Raw genomic sequence first — 23,773 nt, 5'->3', positions numbered from 1 at the left:
AACTTAAAATTTTTTAAGTATGTAGACCTTGCCTCTAGAAGTGTTTTATGTTTGGCTTAATTTTTGGATTTACTAAATCAGAGCATGACTCCATTCATACACTTGTCTTGTCTTATAATTACAATATAATTCCTGAACGTGTAATTACAATAAGACTCCACCACCTTGGAAGAGATACAAGAATGACACTCTATCAAAATATAAAAATCTCTGAACACCTGGACAGAACGGAAGTCCTCTCCCATAAAGTCCTTGAAAAAAAAACACATGAGCAAGTTATAACAAGTTATGGAATAAGCTTTTAAGCATTAGCCTAACAGTAGGTATTTGTATGGAGAAGTGCTTTCCTTGCCTAATGACCTTCACTTGATGTGGAAACAACATTAAAAATAAAGTAGGACAAAAATCAATAAATAAAATCAATGCACTGTTTCCATCAGCCAACCTGGAACATGTGAAGTATTAGTGACTTTTTCTTCCAAATCATTTGCATAACACATAATGAAAGAGAAGAGTCCCCAGTAAGAAGAGGCTCTTGACACCATTTTAACACAGAAAATGTCCACAGGACTGCGGATACGTCAGTATGACAGGACCACAGATGGAGGGATGCAGTGAGAGGTGAGGCTGGAGTGGTGAGCAGCTGCCAGTCCATGAAGGCCTCTCTGAGCAATAGGGAGCCTCTGAGTGTTTGAAGCTGAGGAAAGACTTGATTGATTTGTGTTTTAAAAAGCAGACTCTGGCTGTGATATGGAGAATGACTGGTGACAAGACCACAGGAAGGGAATGTCACTTAGGGGGCTACGGCATTAAACCATGCGAAAAGTCATAAGGATTCTGGAAGTGAAGCAAAGATGGTGGAGATCCCAGTTATTTGAAGTTGGGGATCCTACACTTGTTCTTTTCCCTCTTTCACATTTCCTAGACTTCTTGCTGTCATTCTAAAAGCGCCCGTCAACAGTTTCCTTGTCAATTGAATCAGCTATCATGGTGATATGATATGGTGGGATGACAGCTGACCAGATTGCTCCAGTGTTTGCTGCAGGTAGACAACAGTGTGGTATCTGTGAAGATCGTTGCATGAGGCAGTGAGACTCAGGGGAAAATGGGATCTCGCAGCCCTCTGCATCTAGTCTCACAGGTGAAGAAGGGAATTAGCCCTTCCCTCCATCCCTTCCCACTTAAGCAATTATAGTTCTAGAGAGAAAGAAAGGAAGTGCGATGTTGAGAGTTTCCTGTGTATAACTCTTCAGTGACCCCAGAAGTGTCTCCCGGTCAGGAAGTGTACGTTTCTTTCAGGAGAGCTCTTTGCCCAGGTATTTTGCAGTTTGGCACTTCAAACTGACATGTTATGCCACAGTCACCCATAAACGAGTCATGTCAGATATCGCAAAGAAAACAAATGCTCAGGGCTCAAGCCCTCTATGCAACAGTGCACTCAAATGACTGTCCTTTGTAAACGCAAAGCCAGGAACTTACATTCCTTTAAAGAAAAAAAAGACATGTGCATTTTGATTGTTTCAGGGGATAGCTCACCTTCCTCATTGCTTTGAGGTTAAGAAAAAAATTTGTTAATTACAAAAAGTATATAAAACCCAAATGCACACACATACAGACACATAACACATATCACATATAATAACTATTTATATCACATATACAATTTTTTCCACTGGTTTAAGATGGCAGGTACTATAACACGCCATCTCAGGGCAAATCTATTTAAGGTTCAAAAACAGTAACACTCACTGTTCAAGGAAGATTCACTTTCATTGGTACAATTTGGTTTTGAGTCCATCAGACCATTTTCTACATTTGCTTAGGAACATCCAAACCCTTGGTTTATTGCTGGTTTTCCTCACAAATTAGCTATTCCCCACAGAGCCATGAACTTGCAAATGTGCTTTTATTATTACAACTTTAAAAAGGTAGGGGTAGAGCAGAATCGGCTAAAATTTGTGCACATTGTTTCTTGTTTCCTTTCAGACCCTTGATCAGGAAATGTTTAACAGGAGAGTAAGTATTGTTAGAGATTAATGGCTGCTGTTCGGAAAAGTTGATAAAAGTTCTTTCCTGCCAATACAAACTTATATGCTGTTGAAGCACAAGACAGTGTCCACAGATAGGATTACATGTTAGCGGAAAAAAACCAAGTGACAATGCACTTCTTGAATCAGTTTATACCCTTCCTTTTGATTATGCACTAATATCATAAGGAAATGATTTCAAAATTTTTCATCAGACACTTTGGATAAACGTATTTTTCTGTTGACAGCTGTATGATGTCTCTTTCAGCCTGTCGTGTGTTTTGAGGTTAGTCTATGACTGGTTGACACGATGCTTATGAAGTCAGATTTCAAATCCCACCTGGGTCAACTAGCTTTGGAAAGAAAATTATTCCACACCATGTCTGCACTCTTAACCCCACCTGCAAAACCAAGGATGCCACAGGTCACAAGAGGTTCAGAACAAACCCTTCATTACCACTGGACATGGAAAGTTCTCCTGAGGATCACTGGGGCCCAAACAAGGGAAGATCCTGAGGAACTAACAAGAAAAAGATCATTCTTTATTTACTAAGTCTTTGCCCAGTCAGGAGCGTCCCTGGAACTGCTCAAAAGAGAGAAGGGAATAAAAAAGAAGTAAAGACTAGCCCAGGAATTCGTAAACAATGTCAAGTTGCCAGCAGTTATAAATAGTGCTTGTACGAAACATCTCAGTAATTTGGACGCCATCAATTTAAATTCACCATGGTCTAGGTATATAATTCTGCATTATACTCTTTTTTTAAAAATATTTAATTTATTTATTTGACAGACAGAGATCATAGATAGGCAGAGAGACAGGCATAGAGAGAAGGGGGAAGCAGGCTCCCTGCTGAACAGAGAGCCTGACGTGGGGCTTGATCCCAGGACCCTGAGATCATGACCTGAGTGAAGGCAGAGGCTTAACCCACTGAGGCACCCAGGGACCCCTGCATTTTACTCTTAAAAACATTTAATAAGGGGCACCTGGGTGGCTTAGTCAGTTAAGCATCTGTCTTCATCTCAGGTCACGATCCCAGGGTCCTGGAATTGAGTCCCACTTGGGCTCCTTGCTCAGCAGGGAGACTGCTTCTCCCTCTGCCTCTCTCCCTACTCGTGTTCTCTCTCTCTCAAAAAAATAAATAAAATCTTTTTTAAAAATTTAATAACTATAAAAAATGTTTTATGTGGCTCAACAGTATAAATTAGAAAAATTTGTGTGTCTGAGTGGCTCAGTGGATTGAGCAGCTGACTCTTGATTTCGGCTTGGGTGGTAATCCCGGGGTCCTGGGACAGAGCCCCAAGTCAGGCTCTGTGCTCAGCAGGGAGTCAGCTTGAGGATTTTCTCTCCCTCTGTCCCTCCCCCCACCTACACTCACTCACTCTCTAAAATAAACAATCTTTAAAAAAAAAAAAGAGAGAGAGAGAGAGAAAAATACACCTAACTTTTTTTCTTTTTAAAGATTTTATTTATTTGAGAGAGAGAGAGCTCACAAGCAGGGGAGCAGCAGGCAGAGGGGGAGGGAGAAGCAAGCTCTCCGCTGAGCAGTGAGTTCCATGAAGGGCTCATTCTAGGACCCCAGGATCATGATCTGAGCCAAAGGCAGACACTTACCTGACTAATCCACCCAGGCTACCCAATATACATAACTTAAATTGAAGATTTTACTTGGCTTTTCACTGTCTTCAATCACCCCTTAAGCAATGGCATTGGCAGTAATCACAACTGGACTCATTACAAGTGATTCTATGGCTCAGTTTGTTATAATCCTACTGAGAAGCATGAAGAGAAAGCAAGATGCAAGCGAGGAGATGAGGCAGTCTACTAAAAAAGAACAGACCCATCAACTCATGATTTAACCTACTGAGCCACCCAGATGCCCCATCAACTCATGATTTAGAGAACAAAAAAACTACCCCAAATTGTAAATTTCAAAATTTGTTGCTTTGTATGGAAAACATTCTGTTAGCAAATAATAGATGCTTCTTCTCCTTATCTGTGGGATGAGGATTCTCTTGTCAGTGAGTTTGCTCTTCCATTTTATTTTTATTTTTATTTTTTAATAGATTTTATTTATTGATTTGACAGAGAGAGACAGAGCAAGAGAGGGAACACAAGCAGGAGGAGTAAGAGAGGGAGAAGTAGGCTTCCTGCTGAGTAGAGAGCCCAATGTGGGGTTTGATCCCACAACCCTGGGATCATGACCGACAAGAGCTGACGCTTAACACCTGAACCACCCAGGTGCTCCTCCGTTTTAATTACAAAAATAATAGTGGCCTATTATTTTTCTGGCAGAGGATAGGCACTGGCTTTGGAGTCAGCAAGGCATAATATACCTTACTAGGGCAACCTTGGGGGGAGTTCACTCAAACCATCGAGGCTTCCATTTAGTTCTCTAACTTTTTAGGGCTAATGTGATCATTCAATAGAACAGTGAAGGTGCTGCTCCAGCGTAGGCAGCCCAGGAAGGATGCATGGTCAATATAGACATGATTATTTTTCTTTTGCCATTTACTTGTTTTGTTTTGTTTTAAACTTTGTATATGGGAAAGTTTTACATGTATACCAAAGTGAACAAAAGAGTATAATGAAATACCAGACTAACTAACTATCCCCTCACATACTTTTTGCAGGAAAGAGAAGCTAGAAACTTTAAAGGAAATTTTAAAGGAAATTCCAGACATTTCATCATTTTACCCAACAATAAAGAGATTATGATGACAGTGTCTTCAGGGTAGGGTACAATCTGATTCTTGGTTGAGAGATAGTTGTGCCACTAATATTGGCCCAACACATCCAGTAAGAAAACACATAGACTGAGGCAGGGAGTAAAGTGTCATAGTGGTAGAAAAGCAAGCCAAAATTTTTCCTGTCACCTGACATTTCCTTGGAATAGACTCACTTTTGGTCACTAGGGTAAAGACCAAGATCTACTTTAAAAAAAAAAATTAAAATAGCAATCCAATCTGCTTCATTAAAAAAAATTCATATTAACCAAATGGGACTACAGAGTAATTTCCAAAAGCACCTATCAAGTGCTTCATAGATAAAATCTGTCCTCTAGGAATTTGTAGTATAAAATAGTTCTTGAAAAACAGACAAGATTTAGAGAAGTTTTGTTAAAAATAGTCAAGCAACATAGAAAATGATGGAGTTAAATTTACCTTTGTAAGAAAATATGTACCTAAATAGGGCAGAGGGAGAGAAGAGGCATAGGTATATAGTTCAAAGAATTTCTAAAAGGGGTCCTGAATATTCCATGTCCAGGTTCTTGGGGGGACAGAGACCTTGCTGGCAATAATTCCCTGTCTAAAGAGCCCCAAGAGCTTTGATCAGTGTCACATCTTTTATGTGGGAAGTTTCCAAGCCCCTACAAGCTAGTGATAAAGAGCATAGGAGAGCTAGTGGGGAGAGGAGGGAGGAAGATTCGGGATGGATGGGGGAAATGTATAGAATGTGCAGCTTAGTCCAGGAAGGGGGTAGGATCAAGTCAACAGAGCTGGCCTTGATAAGAAAGGATACTTCTCTCTTCATGAAGGGAAAAGGGAGAAACAGAAGGCAAGGAATGGAAATATTTGGAATGGAGAGAGGTTGAGAAGACCTTTATCTCCCAAGTAAAATAGAAGATAAAGTATCTGTGGGAGATAAAGGGAACAAGGATAGGATGGGGATGGAGAGGAGTCTGTCTCTAACATCAACAAACTTGTTAGTGTTCCCCTCCAAAAAGAAAACAAAACTAAACTAAAGTCTTCCCTACCCCTTACTATTCCCTCAGACACGACCCTGCCCTCATTCTATCCAATGAAAATCAGACACCAATGTTCTTTGCCAAAAGAGTGACAATACAATGGACACATGAGATTCTGAAGCACCATATTCAACAAAGAATCAGATCTGGTCCTGATTTTAATCAGAACGCAACCTGTCTCTTTGCCGCCTCCTAAACTTAGCAAAGACATACCATTCTCAGCACTCTGACCATTTTGATGGTGTGAGGTTTCACTGGGCAGCCTCACTCAGGGTGACCTCAGCCTGAGATTCTAAAGATGGACTGTATTAAGTGCAGGTGAGTCATCAATTTAAAAAGCCATACAGAGTAACTAAAAGCTTCATTCTTTGGAAGTACAGCTTCCACAGAAGGCCTTACTATGTGACAAATGGAACTCACTTTGGAAAAGAAAAGCCATCTCTAGAGAAAGAAGTGATAAATGGTTCTGTAGGATAAGCCTATTGTGTTTGGATGCACTAGGTAATTCTATCTGAACTGATCATCACCATCCCCAATGGAGTTATGTCATCCCCTGCTAAAGATGACAGAAAAGCAGAACCATAGTCTCGTAGTGGGATCTTAATGGCAAATACTTGGGACCAATACTGTTAATTCAATAGCATTGTATATACTGTGATATTTAAACTTTCTCTATATAGTTCAAAGACATTAAAAAATAAATCTTATGACTGCCTCATAGGGTATATAGGTATTAAAACATTCCAAGACTACTCACCAGTTACCAATAAACAATGATATGCCTAGCCCTTTCCTAGGTGCAATGAGGCATATGAAAGAAGCAAAAGACACAACTGCTTCTGACCTCAAGTTGTTTCAGACAACAGAGGTAAGTAAGCACATAAAACACTTAGGGAACGTGTGTTTATGGGATGCTATGATTTACACTTTTACCAAACCAATGTGAGGTTTCAGGACAGGAAAAAGACAGGTGTGAGGGAGCAACTATTTAGAAAATTCTTCACAGAAGAGATAAGCTTTCAGTGGTCCCTAAAAGAAATTCTGTGGGAGCAGTTGGAGAAGGAAAGAATCGGTAGACCCCAGAGGATTTATAAGACAGTGAAAATACTCTACATACTATTATAACAGTGGGTAATGTCACTATATATTTTCCAAACTCATAGAACGTAGAACACCAAGAGCAAATCCTAATGTAAATTATAGATTTTGGGTGATTCTGATGTGTGTATCAGTGTAGGTTCATAATTGTAACAAATGTACCACTCTGGTGGGGGATGCTGGTAATAGGAGAGGCGATGCATGTTGCGGAGCAGGGAAGTTTATGGGACATCTCCATACCTTCCTCTCAATTTTGCTGTCATCCTAAAACTGCTCTTAAAAAATAAAGTCTCTAATAAGAAAAAAGAAAAACCATATTACTACATGAAGGAATACAGTTTGAAACAAGGACAAATATAGGTCCTGAATCTTCCCAGAAAGTCCTAATTTTTGTCTTATAATTACTTCCAAGGTGGGGGAAATATAAAGAAAGATACGAAGAAAAAAAAAAAAAACAGTGGGATGGGAACAGAGTTTGAGATTGTGTGTGCTAGTGTATGTGTCAGGTAGGGGAAGAATGTAGGGACTGCCTGATCAGATAGGAATAGTCATGTTAAGGAACACCAAAAATGAACAGAAACCGTTAAGAGGGAGCCTGTTAGTAAATAGCTTCTGCAGACCAGTCTGATTGAGGTAGCTATCAGTCTGATAGGGACTCGAGGCCTCTTGTCAATTCCTTTTTTTTTTTTTTTTAAAGATTTTATTTATTTATTTGACAGGCAGAGATCACAAGTAGGCAGAGAGGCAGGCAGAGAGAGAGGAGGAAGCAGGCTCCCTGCTGAGCAGAGAGCCCAATGCGGGGTTTGATCCCAGGACCCTGGGATCATGATCTGAGCCGAAGGCAGAGGCTTTAACCCACTGAGCCACCTAGGCACCCCCTCTCATAAATTCCTAAGCAAGAAAATGACATGATCAGAAAAACACTTGAGAAAAAGTAGGCTGGCAGCAACAAAGTGCTGAGATTCTAGCCCCCAACTCTCATATTTATTTCGATACAGACATGCTCTTCACTCTAAATCCTCCCATGAGCCTGGGAGCTTTCAACATTCATGTGAGAGGTTTAGCCAGTGCCCTAACTTTACCAGTCCTCGATCTCATGAATTCTGATTGCCTTTGCTTCTACTCCCAGGCCCATCCGTTAGTTAACATTGCACCACACAGAAAAGCTAGATGCAAATAGCCCAACTTCAAGTCCCTCCAGCCCTTTCATGCCTGGCCTTCCACCGACCTGCTCATTCCTCCTTACGTTTCTTCCTGGTTGAGTACTGTCTCACCAACACACACTACGTTCTTCCACTTCTGTTTTTCCACTGCATCTACTTACACATTTGCAACACGAATTTCAGTGCTATAAAATATATCTCCCCATTTACACTCGGGCTTCTGAACAAACCAGTGGCACTACAAACACACAGCTTCTGCTGGTGGAATCCTAAACTTCACTTATTAATGCCTCTATTTGTCCACAGTCACCTCCCTCTAACCCTCCCCTCAGCAGTGATACCATGTTCATAATTATCCTTTTGACCACCACTTGAGGGGCACCTGGGTGCCTCAGGTATTGAGCATCTGACTCTTGATTTCAGCTCAGGTCATGATCTCAGGATCCTGGGATCAAGCCCCATGTCAGGCTCAGTGCTCAGCAGGGAGTCTGCTTGAAGATTCTCTCTCTCTCTCTCCCCCTGTGCTTCTCCCCCCACTTGTGTCCATGCATGTGCACATGCTCTCTCAAATAAATAAATATTTAAAAAATAAATATAAATATCAAAAACCCTCCACTGGCCCGAGTTTCCCTGGTAGCTACTCTCCCATCTTTCTGCTACTTTTTTATCCACAGTTATCCATCCAATAACATCTATATTAACTAAGTGTAGTAATCACAACAACCCTAGAAAGTAGGAAGTATATATATTACACAGATAGGGAATAAACTGAGGCTCAAAGTCAATACTAATAAGGTCAACTACCGAAATTTTTGGATTCTACAACATTCCCTCATAGGACTTGGCATTCACACTGTTCTAGCCTTCTACTTTTTTTTTCCCCCCTAGCCTTCTACTTTTTAATAAACTCATGTTTTACTTAAAGCCCAAAAGTAGCAAAAGGCAACACAGTGATTTCAAAGCAGAAGGTCAACAAATATATACTAAGGGCTTACTCTGCCAGACAAATAATTTATAGTCATGCTAAAGAAAAGGGAAATTTGGTTTCTTTGACTATGTCCAACAAAACAAAACAAAACAAAAGTCACAAAAAACAAAGACAAAAAAAATTAACTTTTACTGAAAAGTAAAAATAAAAAGGATTTTCTAAATTCCTAGATTTTCAACAGAACCTGTTATTCTGTTTGTTTAATGTCACTTCTCAAACCACTGAAAATAGGTTTGAACACACTGAAACTGCTCTGGCAAATGTTCCCCATAACCTCCAGATGCACACACCCAATGAATACCCTTCAGTCATATACAACTGAAGTTTTCTGCTGATTTGACTGACATAATCTCTCTCAATCTTGACTCCCTTGGCTTCTGCATCACTCCACTCTTCTGGGATCCTCACTCCTTTTGACTGTTTTTAGTCATAGGTCTTTTCTTAAGTCATATTGTACACCAAATTCAGGTGTACTTTTATTTCCATCAAATACTTCTCCCCTGAAGCGAGGCTATTTACTGATGAATATAACCTATGATTTTCCACCCACTCTATATTTGAATCTGTTTGTGTTGGTCTCTACTCATTTCTACTTGTCCAAAACCTCCCAATTATTCATCGTCCAATTCTTTAGTAAAGCTTTCATTCATCTCCTGAGAATTTCATAATCTTCCCCTCCTCTGTGCTCTCATAATTTACATTGTAACTACCCTATAGAATATTCATTCCTGCATATTCTCATTTATCCCACAAGGTCAGGAGCTCTTTCTTCATCATGACTGCTGAGGTACCTACTGTCTAAAACCATGCTTAGTACATAGAAGGAGCTCATCAAATTTTAGCTATGAGTATTGTTATTCATCATCTTTGTATTCTTCAGACCTCTAGCATGGTAATGTTTCTTAAATATTGTAAAATCAATTTAGATTTAATTAATTAATGCCCTCAGAATGAATGAAATCTCTTAGTAAGAAAGGAGAGCAGGTAGAGGGCTTACCTACAATAAGTGGTAGAGAGGTAAAGTGCAGAGTTGGCTTGGGACTCTCTGCCTCATCCTCTGCCCCTCCCCCCCAATAAATGGATTAATATTTTTTTAAAAAGAGAGAGAAGAAAATGGCTAGGAACTTCAAAAGGAGAGAATAGAGGAAACTTTTAGTAATCCACAGGGCCATGTTATCTATTTTGTAAGTGTCTGAAATATAACGTCTTCTCCCAGTCACATGGGACAAGAGTAGATCTTTCAATGTGTGGATGATCCTGTCTCTGACCCAGCCTGACGAACACCAAAGCCAAATGGAATGGTGGTGCTTTATCTAGTTGTGTTAGCTAGATTTCTCTGAGCCTTTTTGCACAGGTGAAAGAGAACTAACTATAAGGACAAAGGGAAAAATGAAAATTTTTAGAGGCTTTTTTTTTCTAAAATGTATTCAAGTGGATATATCAAGTGAATTTATTATATAAAATAGCTAAATTTTTTTTGCATGAAGAAAAAGAATTGATTAGTATCCTGTTTTTGAATCATTTTACAAGAATAGCCTTCTGCCAAGTTTTCTGTGTTATGGCTTTTTGATGTGAGTAGCATTTCCTTTGAACTTTTCTCGTTTTTAGTACAGCCGAATCAACTGGCTTCTTTAAAGTGCTATTTTTGGACAAATACAAGGGAGAATTAATCATGGTGCCCAAGTGATAGTCTGGGTATACTATTTCATTATTTTCAGTTTAGTCTGGGAAATCTGTAACCAGTTTTTCACCCAGAGAATAAAAAATATTCCAATTTATTAGAAAGTTCTTGTTATTGGAAGCATCAATGACAGAGGAGTCATGATGGAAACCATCCCAGCTATTTCCATGCAAGCAAAGCTGGCCAGCCATTGTGTTAAAATGACAGGCTTGCATCAGCTAAGGTGTGGCTTGAAAGGTCTAGAAGATGTCCCTTTTCAAGACAAAGTTCATGACACCATAAGTTCTAGATAAGACTCCTTAAAATACAAAAATCCCTGAGATGGGGAACTCCATCCCTAATACATATTCAACGAAATTTGCACTACAAGAGTTCTCTGGGCAGGTGTTCTTGGGTGGCTCAGTTATTAAGCGTCTGCCTTCCGATCGTGTCGTGATCCCAGGGTCCTGGGATTGAGCCCGACGTTGGGCTCCTTGCTCAAAGGGAAGCCTGCTTCTCCCTCTCCCACTCTCCCTGTTTATGTTTCCTCTCTCACTTTGTCTCTCTCTGTCAAATAAATAACTAAAATCTTAAAAAAAAAAAAAAAAAAAAGATTCCCTGGGTGCTTGGACTGGCAAGCAAAACAACAAATTTGCAAATTTTGCAAAGAGCCAATGCTAAGAATAAAGGTCATGCTGTTTTTAAGAAATAAACACAGAGGACATGGAAATATGGACAGGAAATTAGAGGGGGAGATAAACCATGAGAGACTATGGACTCTGAAAAACAATCTGAGGGTTTTGGGGGGTCAGGGGTGGGAGGTTGGGTGAGCCTGGTGGTGGGTATTATGGAGGGCACGTATTGCATGGAGAACTGGGTGTGGTGCATAAACAATGAATTCTGGAACACTGAAAATAAATTTAAAAAATAATTTAAAATTTGAAAGAAAAAAAAAAAAAGGCCATGCTGTTCTAATGTGAGCTCAACAAATTCCTATAGATCACACAATAGATTCCAAGGGGGCAGGCAGGCCACTGGTACCAGAAAACACAAGTGACTGTTTACAATGTCCAAAACCCTGGATGTGGTGGTGAAGAGAATAAGAGAGATCAAAAACAAGTCTGAGAAAAGGAAAATTGACATGAAAAGCCTGAGTGAACTCCCATTTCCTCTTTTTCCCCTAAGTCACTTCCAGGGTACATCTCCTACAGGGAGACTTGATCTTGGTTTATCTCCCCAATATTACAAGCCCTTTTTTCTTTGTGTCACCCTACTTCTTTTAACCAGTAATTCCAATCTCCCCAAGGCCAAGCTACTGCATAACTCCAGGGCACAACCCTCATAGGGTAGTGAATATGAAGCTCCCCAAAGTTGTGCAGGGCCCAGTCTATGGCCATGGGGCAGCCCTGCCCTCCACCATGTTTCTCACTATTCAGATCACACCAAACTTCAAGGCTCAGATCATATACTTTTACTGTAAAACTTTCTTCAATTTCTCTAACCTAAAAAATGGTTTTGGCCCTGGATTTCACACTAGGGATCTACTTGAAAGAAATTCTCAAGATGAAGAATAAATACAAAGATCATGGATCTTACCCTTGAACATCCCTAAGTATAAATACTATAATAAGAGGGGCACTGAACTGAGAGGGAATTTGGATCTTGAGCAAATGTTAACTAAACTGCTGTGCAACCTTGGAAAAGTCCCATAATTTATCAGAGTGTCAGTTTCACATTTGTAATAAAAAGGAGGTGGATAAGACACCTCCAAGAGGCTTGTCAGCCCCAATATTTTATATAACCTTGGAACAGAGTAAAGGGTATTTGGGTCACATACAGCCATCCTCTAAAGGGAGGTAATTAATCAGTGGTCTTTTAAGGTCTGGAGGACAACTCACTAAATGTTCATAAACGTCAAGCCAAATGGTGTACAAGCCTTACCTCTCAAGGCACAGCCTTGCCTCTCTTCACAGCACTAGATCTTTACACAGAATTTTTTTCCCCCTATCTCTAGTCTAGCAAACCTGGCACACAGCTGCCACATTTTCACCAGCCCACTCAAATGTGCTAATGCCAACTGCCTCCCATGCTTAGCTACAACACACGCCCTCTCACGTGAGAACGCTAAGAAAGGACAGGTTTCTGTGACAAGAACATAGATCTACGGCTCTAAATACAGGAACACTCTCACTTTAAACAGACCTAATATGACACAATCTGCATTTGTAAGTCCATACACTTATGTAGGTCCATAGAAATAAATGGGTAGATGGATGATTTGCTTTGCAAATGAATTCACCATGAAATTTCTTAAAATACCAGGTCCTTCATTTCTCTTTTCCTTCACTGCCTCCTCCACAAATATCTTACAATCTTTACTTATTTACTGCTGCTCAGGAATATATCTATTGTGTAAGGTAAGGTATCAAGTATTTATAAAGTTTAATGGAGAGCAAAATGCATTTCTTTGGCACCTTCTGGCTAATTTACCTAATGTTCTGGGTATGTGGCCTTATATTTTGCATGCCTTGGCTCTGAAACTGTATCTGTAACACCATGAGTATAAAAATCACATGAATCTTAAATATCTTCCAGAGTTCACCATTACATAACAGTCTTCTGCAGAAATTGAAATCTGGAAGAGCCACAGGCTTCACACAAGCCACTGTGCTTGGAGAGAAGGGAACTGATGGTCTTACCTTGTGAAAACTTCCACAATAACTGCTGTACCTTCCACTCAGGTTAAAATCTGTCAACTGACAGCAGCTTAAAAAGTTAGAGTAATATATTCTGCCTCCTTACACAATAAATGTTAATAGACAAAACATTAACCACCTTTCCGGGAGTGGTGAAGCTATTTCTAGTAATGGTGATACTCTGGTAAATTTCATCTTTTGCTGTGAAATGCAAATGTGATTTTTCTCAGCCCATAAATGGTAAGCCCAATCATGTTTATTTGTTCAAAATTTGATATTTTTATGTTTTTGATTTCTCTTTTCTCCAGGGATTTCCTTATCTGTAGGCACACAGAGATGAGAACAGGAACAGATGAGGCTACCCCACCCTAGTTTAGGGTAGATTGCAAATAATTGATGATAATACCACCAAAAGTTTCATCTCACACAATTGTTAGCATTCCCCTTGAGGTTCATACAAGCTAAGAGCCTAATAAAAACAATAAGGAAAACATCAACTTCAGTCTTAAGTAATAATCTCCTCCAAGAAAAAAAAAATTATTTTTCCCCCACTTTCAGAAACAGGATTGTCCAGAACTCAGAGACTCAAAAGAATTCCAACTCCCTCTTGGATCCCTAAAAACATGTGCTTAATGGGGGCCGTGGTTCGTGGGAGCTACAGAGAGGTGGTAAGAATAGCAGTAGAAAGAGTACACCACCAAGAATCAGGAGGCCTAAGATGATTTCTGGACAAACCCTTAACCCTTTTGAGCCCCAGTTTCTTCCTTATAAAATATAAATAATAACACCCACATTTTTGTTGATATCAAATGAAATAATAGACTTGAAAATGCTTTGTGAAAATACTACATCTTCACAATACAATGCTCTGCTTATTTGTGTTCTCAACTCCTGTGATGTCATAGAAATTTAAAGCTGAAAGTTGAGAAAAAAATGAAAAAAGAGTAAGGCTGGTCTAAACAAAGCTTTCTGAATCTTTCCTTTTCTTTGTTTCTCTATCTATCTCCCTTTCACTCTATCTTCTAGAAAAAGCAAAAGTAACCATTGATCTAAACTCTGTACTCTAATAATCATGACTTTTCTACAGCTTTCAACCTAATTTAACCTATGGCTAAATTAGATAAACTTACTAGTTACTAAGCACAGGAGGCTGGGTTAAATTATTACCAAAATCATATCATGAAGAGATTTTCTGCTTCTAGAGAAGCTCGAAGTTGGAATCAGCATCTATTCTTTATTCTTTCACTCATTGAACAAATACTTATTTGGTATAAACTTGTGGCAAGGATTTAGAAATTAATACGAAAAACATAGCCCCTTTCCCCATGAAGTTCACAATCTGGTAAGGGAGACAGATTCATAGTCACTCATTTTATAGCTTAGGAACTAGAGACAAATCATTGATAAAATTTGACCCTACCTGCAACTCTCCCTCCATTATACTGAGCAGCTGTATAAGGTCTTCTTTGGATAACTCCAAGGATTTCTTATTTTTTCGTTCACTTTCTCCAGATGGCTTTAGGTGACGTTTGACAGTTCCGGAGGCCATGACATCATCCTCTTTTCTATTTGATTTGTTCTTCTTTTTTGCATCTTCTGAGAGACTTTTATCGTCAACATTGCTGATGATAGAGGACTTGGGGCAGGAAATATGCCCATTGGATGAATTTTCACCACTCTGGTTTCGGGATCTCATTCCCACCTACAATACATGAAAAAAAGATAAGATGTTACTACCACTGAAATTATTCGTCTAACTGCTTAGAAACTTTTACCAGCTTCATAGCATCACTAATAAAGAAATACCAAAAATCAGTTCCAGTTCGTTTCCTTACAGCCTTAAGGAAAGTCATTAAAATCTGCAGGAAAATGCTTTGATGGACTTCAGGAAAAAGTGAAAATGTGATTCTGATCTGATAAACACCTCCAGCCAAATGATTAAGTTCAACACCAAAAGTTCTAAGTTGTGTTGATGGTTATGTATCTTTGATATGATGGGATAAAAATGGTACTTTACCCTTGTGGCCTCTCTCCCCCAAACATTACCCAGGTCTAATCATGAGAAAAACTTCAGACAGACCCCAGTTAACAGACAGTCTACAAAATTGCTGACCAGTCATCTTAAAGCTGTCAAGGTCATCAAAAACACAGAATATCTGAAAAACCGTCAGAGCCAAGAGAAACCTAAGGACACATAACAACTAAATGCAATATGGCATCCTAAGTGGAATTCTGGAACAGAAAAAAAAAAAAGTCATTATAAGGAAAAACTGAGGAAATATGAATAAAACATGGACTTTAACCAATAATAATGTATCAACATTGGTTAATAAATTATAACAAATGTACCATACTAATGTAAGATATTAACTACAGAAGAAATTGGGTGTGCTATATACCGGAACCCTTGGTATTATGTTTGCAGTAATTCTATGAATTGAAAGCTGTTGTAAAATAAAAAATTTATTTTAAAAAATGATTCTAAATTAAATCTATCAGAAAATTCAAACATCTGAGGCACCTGGGTGACTCAGTTGGCTAAACATCTGACTTGGTTTTGGCTTAGGTCATGATCTCAGGGTCATGAGGTTGAGCCCCATGTTGAGCTCCACGCTCAATGCAGAGTCAACTTTGAGATTCTCTCCCTCTCTCTCTCCTTTTCTCCTCACTTGTGCATTCTCTCTCCCTAAAATAAATAAATAAAACATTAAAAAACAGAAAAGAAAAGAAAATTCAAACATCAAACACTGCCAGGAACAAGTTGGAAGTCACAACGTACAGAAAAACCCACATAGGGTGGAGGGGGCTTCAAATGGAGAGAGGAATAGGCAAACTCAAAAGGAAGAGGGTGTTGTTATTTTTAGTAATGTGGGATTTTGTTTTTCCATAACCTCTTTTTCAAAATCGGGATGGGGGGGTTGTTTTGTTTTGTTTTATGTCAGTCATTTACAGTAATAAAAATAAGAGCACAACGAATTGGGGAAAACAGATGAATTTCAAAATCAAAAATTTTTTAAGTATCTTGAGGTAAAATAAAGAAAAAGACAAAGCAGTGGGTAACTTGTCCCATGTGGAGTACATTTTGGTCTTTCCATCATGAATGCTTTATAGATTCTCTGTCAGTCTCTCAGCAGAAGAACTTGACCAACAGGTATGTTACTAACAAACAAACTGAACTCAAAGCCTAGGACTCAAAGTGTAAGAAAGAGAGCTCTAATACCCTGGGGGATGTACTACAAAATTTGCCTTAACTCTTAAATATAGTAGCTTAGCACATGGGCTTATTTAAAACTCACAGTATAAATAGTCCTTCCTCTGAACAGCTAAGCAGCAAGATTTTCATTACTCATTCCAGATAAAATACAGAGACTTGTTTGCTGAAAGTAAATTTCCTTTATGAACTCAACCATACTTAAGAAACCAGGGAAAGCTTTTCAAAACACTAGGTCTGTAATAGAAAAATAAATACAGTGTGATGTTTCCTTTCAGATAGTGCGTATTCAATTCTTCCAACAAATCTTTAAATCTACATTCATGCTCCTTTTTTGAACTGAACTCTTATAACCCAATGGACCCTTTTGTCAGTGTGTGAACTTTCTTCATCACCCTAATTTTGAACAATATAAACTGAAGAAGTGGTCCTTAAGACTGGCAACCTATTTTCTGGTTCGCATAGAGATTAGTTCTTGAAATTTTAGAGCATCTTTTGTGCTTCCTTGGTGAAGAAAGAATAGATGTGTCTTTGTAACAGAAGTCAGAGCACTTCAGAACAGATCTACTTCAGTTTATCACAGTTTATTTGTGGGCAGAGAGGGCTGACTTAAGACCCCAGTCCAAAAAAAAAACGTGAATAGAAAGTTTTGAAGGGGAGTAAAATATACCTTTTTGGCATATTGATTATTTAAGAAATAGTAGACAGAGGTGAAGTTCTGAAAACTGAGTAGAAATTTCCCTTTGGTATGAAACATTAAATTTATATGGGAAATCTCCATTTGTAAGGGTGTCTCCCTCTCTGTACCAGGAAGAAAAGAATGACTAAATTTCTGGAAACTCTTCTCAGCACAGAGAAGGTAAGGACTTAAGTCTTAAATGTGCACAACACTTTACTCTTACTTACTGTGCTTTTCTTGGTAACCTCCCCCAACTGACTCCCTATCTCTGACATCTTCTTTTGTCTTTAACTGAAGATGATATTAAGGTGATGGCTTGAGCCATTTCTGAGAATTCCTCTCTCATGTATAGAGGAGGTATACATGTTATTAAACTCTGTTTTTCTCCTGTTAATTTGTCTTTTTGTTACAGATGTGTCTCAGCCAAGAACCTAGAAAGGTAGAAGGAAAACTTTTTCCTCCCCAATACAATTTCAAATATAACTCTTGAATTTTACACATCATAAGTAAGACACACGGGCTTCCCAAACTGAATTGTGACTCCCTACAACTCCATGCCTTTTTATCTGAAATAATTTTCTCTATAAGATCTTAAGGCTCTTTGGGATGGTGCATCAAATACTGATTTGACAACTTCAATTTAGACCATGCATTAATAAAAATTCCAGACAATAGTAAGGTGATAATGTTTTAAACTTAGTCATACATGGCTTTAATCAAATACAATGTTTATATTTGAATGTAGCATGTGTTTGTGTCATATTTCCCTGGACTTCTTATATCTTTTATAGGATCTACAGCATTTGGGTATTCCTACATTAGGAAAATGCCTAACTAGCTATGTTACATGCATTTACTCAACCGTATTTACAAACATACAGAAAGTGACATTTACTTAGTGCAACTCTTTTTATAGTTAGTAGTTTCTAAAACATTCAGTCTGATGATTTTTAAGTAAATTTTATTGTAGTATTAATAGCTTTTATGGAATTAATGGAATTATATTAGTAACTAGTAGTGATTATAGAATTAACTGATTACAGAATTAGTCACTTTCACAGAAAAAGCATATTTTAGAATCATCTAATTATTTTATGTCATTAATCAGCTCAAAAGCTTGAGTTCCCTGTTTTCTTCCATGTTATTTCACTTTGACTGATAAAAACATCTCATGTGCTAGACCATGATGTTAATTCTGTTTTAGCAAATATTTTTCCTCTGTGACACTGAAATTTCACATTAATTACTTTTCCTTTGACATGTATGCATTGTTTCTAGTACTTTCTTGGTGATCTAAATAGGGTCTACCAGCTTTATCTCCACAACAAAGTCAGCAATCAGCTCCTTTTCTATCTTGGCAATGTAAAAGTACTCAGAGATCATAAACTACCCAAGAAATGTTTTTGGAAGGAAGTAGACACCTGAAAGTGAAAGATACTTCTCAATAATGTAATCAACTGTGTCATCAGTAATGCTCACATTATTTATTTGTTTGTTTATTTACTTATAAGGTTTTTTGTTTATTTGTTTGTTTTAGTAATCTCTGCACCCAATGTGGAACTCAAATTTTCAACCCCAAGATCAAGTGTTACATGCTCCTGCAACTGCCACCTAGGCACTCCAATAATGTCCACTTTACACTACTTTATTTTGAAGGAAGAAAATATCAAGACAATAATAACTTTCATGCATCACATTTAATGACAGCCATACTTCCTTATTCTAATAGCTCTCTCAAGAGTTTCTTTTTTTCTTAAATTTTTTATTTAAATTCAATTTAGTTAACATACATTATTAGTTTCAGAGGTACAACTTAATGATCCATCAGTTGTATACAACATCCAGTGCTCACTCCATTAAGTGCCCTCCTTAATGCCCATCACCCAATTACTCCATCCCTCCACCCACTTCCCCTCCAGAAACCCTCAGTTTGTTTCCTGTACTTAAGAGTCTCTTATGTTTTGCCTCCCTCTCTGATTTCATGTTATTTTATTTTTTCTGCCCCTCTCCTACGTTCACCTATTTTGCTTCTTAAATTCCACATATGAATAAATTCATACGGTATTTGTCTTTCTCTGACTGACTTATTTCGCTTAGCATAATACCTGTTAATTCCAGCCATGTCATTGCAAATGTAAGATTTAATTCTTTTGGATGACTGAGTAATACTCCATTGTATATCTATACCACATCTTCTTTATCCATTAATCTGCCAATGGGCATCGGGGCTCTTTCCATAGTTTGGCTATTGTGGACATTGTTGTTATAAACATTAGGGTGCATGTGCCCCTTTGAATCACTATGTTTGTATCCTTTGGATTAAATAACCTAGTAGTATAATTATTGGGTCATAGAATAGTTCTATTTTTAACTTTCTGAGGACCCTCCATACTGTTTTCCAGAGTGGCTGCATCACATACTGTGTCTTAAGTGTTACACAGTGTGCTAAGCATTTTACATATAATATCTAATTTAAATTAATATTAATATTCACATTAACCCTATGAAGTAGGTACTATTATTCTCAATTTTACAGATATGGCCTAGGAGGTTGAAAGACATTAAATATCTTTTTTCCTGGATCACACAACGACTCCTAGTGAATAGAAGAGCTAGGATTTGAACCCAGGTCTGATTGCAAATACCTACTCACAAAAGGTTCTTAAACACATGCAAATTGGAAGGGGTAGGGGAATATTCTATAAATCAGATGATTCAGAAAAGTTTACAAATGCTTACTTAAAGTAATATTTTTCACTTCATACTACAGAATTGGAGAAATCCATTCATCTTCCTCCACAGACACTCATGCAAAACTCACACAGCAATTAAAATTAGGTTTCTAAGCAAAATCCTTTCGCCAAAATCATTAACCTGCTGCAGAACTTGTAAAATGATGAATCATTTTTAAATCATCCCAAGAAGCAACATGGCTAAACATTAAGGATACAGGTTATGAAAACAGGATGTGAAGTCTGAACAGGGACCATCTGTGTTAAAAGTCCCGGAGTTGAACAATAGTACACATTTAATCAGAGTTGGCCAAATCCCGTCCATTGTGTTTACAGGAGTATCAGGCAGGTAACAAAAAAGGCATCTGGTACTCTGTAGGCTTCTTAATAGTTGATTACATGGCTGCAGTGTTGGGAGATGTAGATAACAAAATTTCTGAAAGAAGCCAAAAATACCCTTGCTCTATCCCAGCATATACCCTTTGAAGAGAGTTCTTTTCAAGAAAAAGACAAATTGAAAATTCAATCAAGATTTGTAATCATCCCACCCTTTTATTTTTTGAATCGCTGTTTTTGGGGCACAAATTCCTCTTTTTAATAAGTAAATAATCCTAACATAGTTCAAGAAATAAACTTACTTTTCCGTTCATTGTAATTAGTCAGCAATAGTTTACATGGAATTTGCTGACTAGGGTGTGAAGAAAAGAAATATGAAATGTTATTCCAAACCTCCCTCTTTTATTTATGGCCATCCCTCCTCTTCGGGCCCTCCCTCCCTTCCCCCCCACCCCCCCCGCGTATATTGGGCAATCACCAGAGCATACCATCAGAAGAATAAAATTCTAGGAATCAGAAAATGTTTATAAAGACTTTGAGCCATTTACGCTGAACGAACAAGTATTTCTAGATCATTTGAACGAGGAAAAGGAAAAGGACAAAGAAAAAATTCTACAACAATGAAATACTCATTCTAGTACCCACCTTCATTAGCTCCTTGCAAATCTTAATTCTGAATTTCCCCCTTCCCTTTTTTCACTCTTAACTCTCGCCTCCTTTCAGATTTATCTTCTCATGTTCAATATTGGCCACAAGACTCCCCATCCCTACCACCAACAGAAACATTTTCTGCATAAATTAGGTTTTGGAATATTTCCTATGTTTCTCAAGTATCCAGCCTCTGCTTCTGGTTTCATTTTATCTATATACTTTCCCAAGAACCCACCTAGGGCATGGGGTGAGATGTCACAATAGTTTTATTTATATAATTTCTCTTTTTAAATGATTTATAGAATTATAAGGGAAAATTATAGTACATAGTAAAAAGGAAAGCACATGATTACAGAAAAGCCTTCTTTTTATAGTGTGGTCTGGCAGATGGTCTGCTGCAAGTGAGGCTTCCAGATTATTAGCATGGAACTGTCCTGGTTCTTTCAGTTGGACTTAAATGACAATACCCAAAGCACCCAAAACTAAAGACAAAAGAAAACATCTGTTCTAGTTTTATGTGAATTTCAGAATGTAAAAGAATCAAATAGTTTATTCTTTATCGATGTCAGATTATTCCCTCTGCATATCTTATTTACTTGGTGAAGTCTAATTATAAAGACCCCAACTCATACAATGTTCAAACATCTCTCGCAGGATTATCATTTCATTCTAAAGGCACAGACTGTTCATAAGTGTTCCTAGGTTTACTCTTAAATTTTCTTTACAATTTTCTTTCACTTTCTTCATACTATTTATGAAACAAGCCATGTTAAGTGATTTTTCACTGCTTATTATCCACATTCATAAAATCTTCAAAATAATTTTCTACTAGGACAGATCTATCCAGACCAACTGAAAATTCTAAATAATTTCACAAAATGTTAGAATTCAAGAAAGGGGATTCTCTTGGAATCATTGCAGAGATGTTGCAATCCAAAGTTTAAGAAAAGTATTATAACTGTGGCAAAATAGAAAAATATTATTCTACCCTAGCCTAAAACCATGGTGAAATGTTTTATAAAGTTCTGCTCCATGTTCTTCAAGGAAGATAAAAGCAGACCTGGAAAAAGTTTCTAGAAAAAAAATAATGAAAGAATAGATCAGGGAACTACCATTAAATAAGAAGTCTTTTAAAATAGGATACCTGAAAAAATAATTTTAAAAAATAGGATACCTGAGTCTAAATGAATGTACAATTTGAAGGTTTTAAAATTTTGACTGTAACATAGGGTTACCTCTCTTAGCAACTGTCAGTTTATCTCTTTATACGCACTTCTAGCATTTATAACAGGGTTTTGGGTTTGTTATTGTTCTTTTTACTTCTTTCATAGAAATAAGGCCACTGTCAATTGTATAAAAGAAAAATGTTCAACTATATAGTTTCTTTATAAAACTATATACTGTTTTATAAAGAAACAATGACATAATGACATGACATTTTTTTCTGGGATTTTCAACTTTAATGACTCATTTTTAAACCTCAAATACATTTTAAATATTTTTATATTTATAATACTTTATTATTGTAATTCTGATGTCACTATTCTACCAGACACAGTATATAATACATAGTCATTGATTACAAAGAAAGAGTGATGCCCAAAATTTAAGTGATTAAGACAACTCTTTAGCTTTCTGGTTAATTTTACTTTATCCTTTCTACCTGGGCACTGCAGTTCTTCCAGACATTCTAGCAGTACCTGGCCTCTAAAAAATGTTACCATTTAGTTTAATCAAAATTGCTTAACCTTGGTTTTATCATGTGACAAAGAGAACATCTGAGGAAAATTACCAGATGCCTGCTTAGCTGGACCCAGAATTCCTTTTTGTACCTCACCACTCCTGAAAAGGTCCAGACCCAGAATTGTAGAAGAATCAGTCATTTCCCTTCCCCTAATAAACACTTATCTGTAACCAGAACAACAAATACCTTGGATTCTAACTCAGCAGTCTATATTTGATGAATTATTCTTAGATATTACCTCTATTCACAGTAATAATAGCTGACATTTACTAAAGAGCTCATTGTGCTCTTGACATTGGGGTAAGCATCATTTCATGAAATCCTGATACCAATCCATAAAACAAGGACTACAATTCTTCCTCTTATAAAGATAAGGAAATGAGGTTTAGAGAGATTTAGACATTTGCCCAAAATAATGTGGCCAGTGCCTGGGAAAGCCTGAGCTAGAATGTAAGCCTGTTGGGTTTCTCCATGTGCAAGGACAAATCTGAATGGGAGATTTCCCCACCATATCATAACTATTGCAACACAAATGAACCCACAGTGACCCTTTTATGGGACTGAAATAAGTTTAGTTTTAGGAGATAGCATCCACCAAAGAGCCTCCAATGATAGTAATTAATTTAGAATCCTACTGTTCCAGCAGGTAGTTTTCTCTAATTTCTGCTTGTGTGAATCCTTCTTCTTCTAAGACCACACTCTCTACCCCTTCCTCTCCCCTTATGTTGCCTTTCTACTTCTCCGTGTTTGAGGTTTTCAACAAAGCTGAAGAGGAACACTGCAAGGGGTTGCAGTGTTAACTTGTAATTTTTTAAGATTTTATTTATTCATTTGACAGAGATCACAGTAGGCAGAGAGGCAGGCAGAGAGATAGAAAGGGAAGCAGGCTCCCTTCTGAGCAGAGAGCCCCACACGGGGCTCGATCCAAGGATCCTGAGATCATGACCTGAGCCAACGGCAGAGGCTTTAACCCACTGAGCCTCTAATGTTGACTTCTAATTTTTTTGAATTGAAAAAGTAACTAAGACTCTAGAAACATGAC

General features: G+C 37.7%; 1 protein-coding gene across 3 annotated transcripts in view; it reads right to left on the bottom strand.

The window, feature by feature from the left end:
- FILIP1 (filamin A interacting protein 1) overlaps positions 1–23,773 on the bottom strand; it is a 227,904-nt gene that overhangs the window by 98,145 nt on the left and 105,986 nt on the right. For all 3 annotated transcript variants that reach the window (XM_059177257.1, XM_059177256.1, XM_059177258.1), the window contains one exon: positions 14,799–15,080. In XM_059177257.1, the coding sequence (XP_059033240.1) occupies positions 14,799–15,080 (282 nt within the window). The remainder of the gene's footprint in view (positions 1–14,798; positions 15,081–23,773) is intronic.

Source organism: Mustela lutreola, chromosome 6 (assembly GCF_030435805.1).
Source record: "Mustela lutreola isolate mMusLut2 chromosome 6, mMusLut2.pri, whole genome shotgun sequence".
NCBI classification, from domain to species: domain Eukaryota; kingdom Metazoa; phylum Chordata; class Mammalia; order Carnivora; family Mustelidae; genus Mustela; species Mustela lutreola.
The sequence above is the reverse complement of the archived record's forward strand: the minus strand, read 5'-3'. Positions and strand labels throughout refer to the sequence as shown.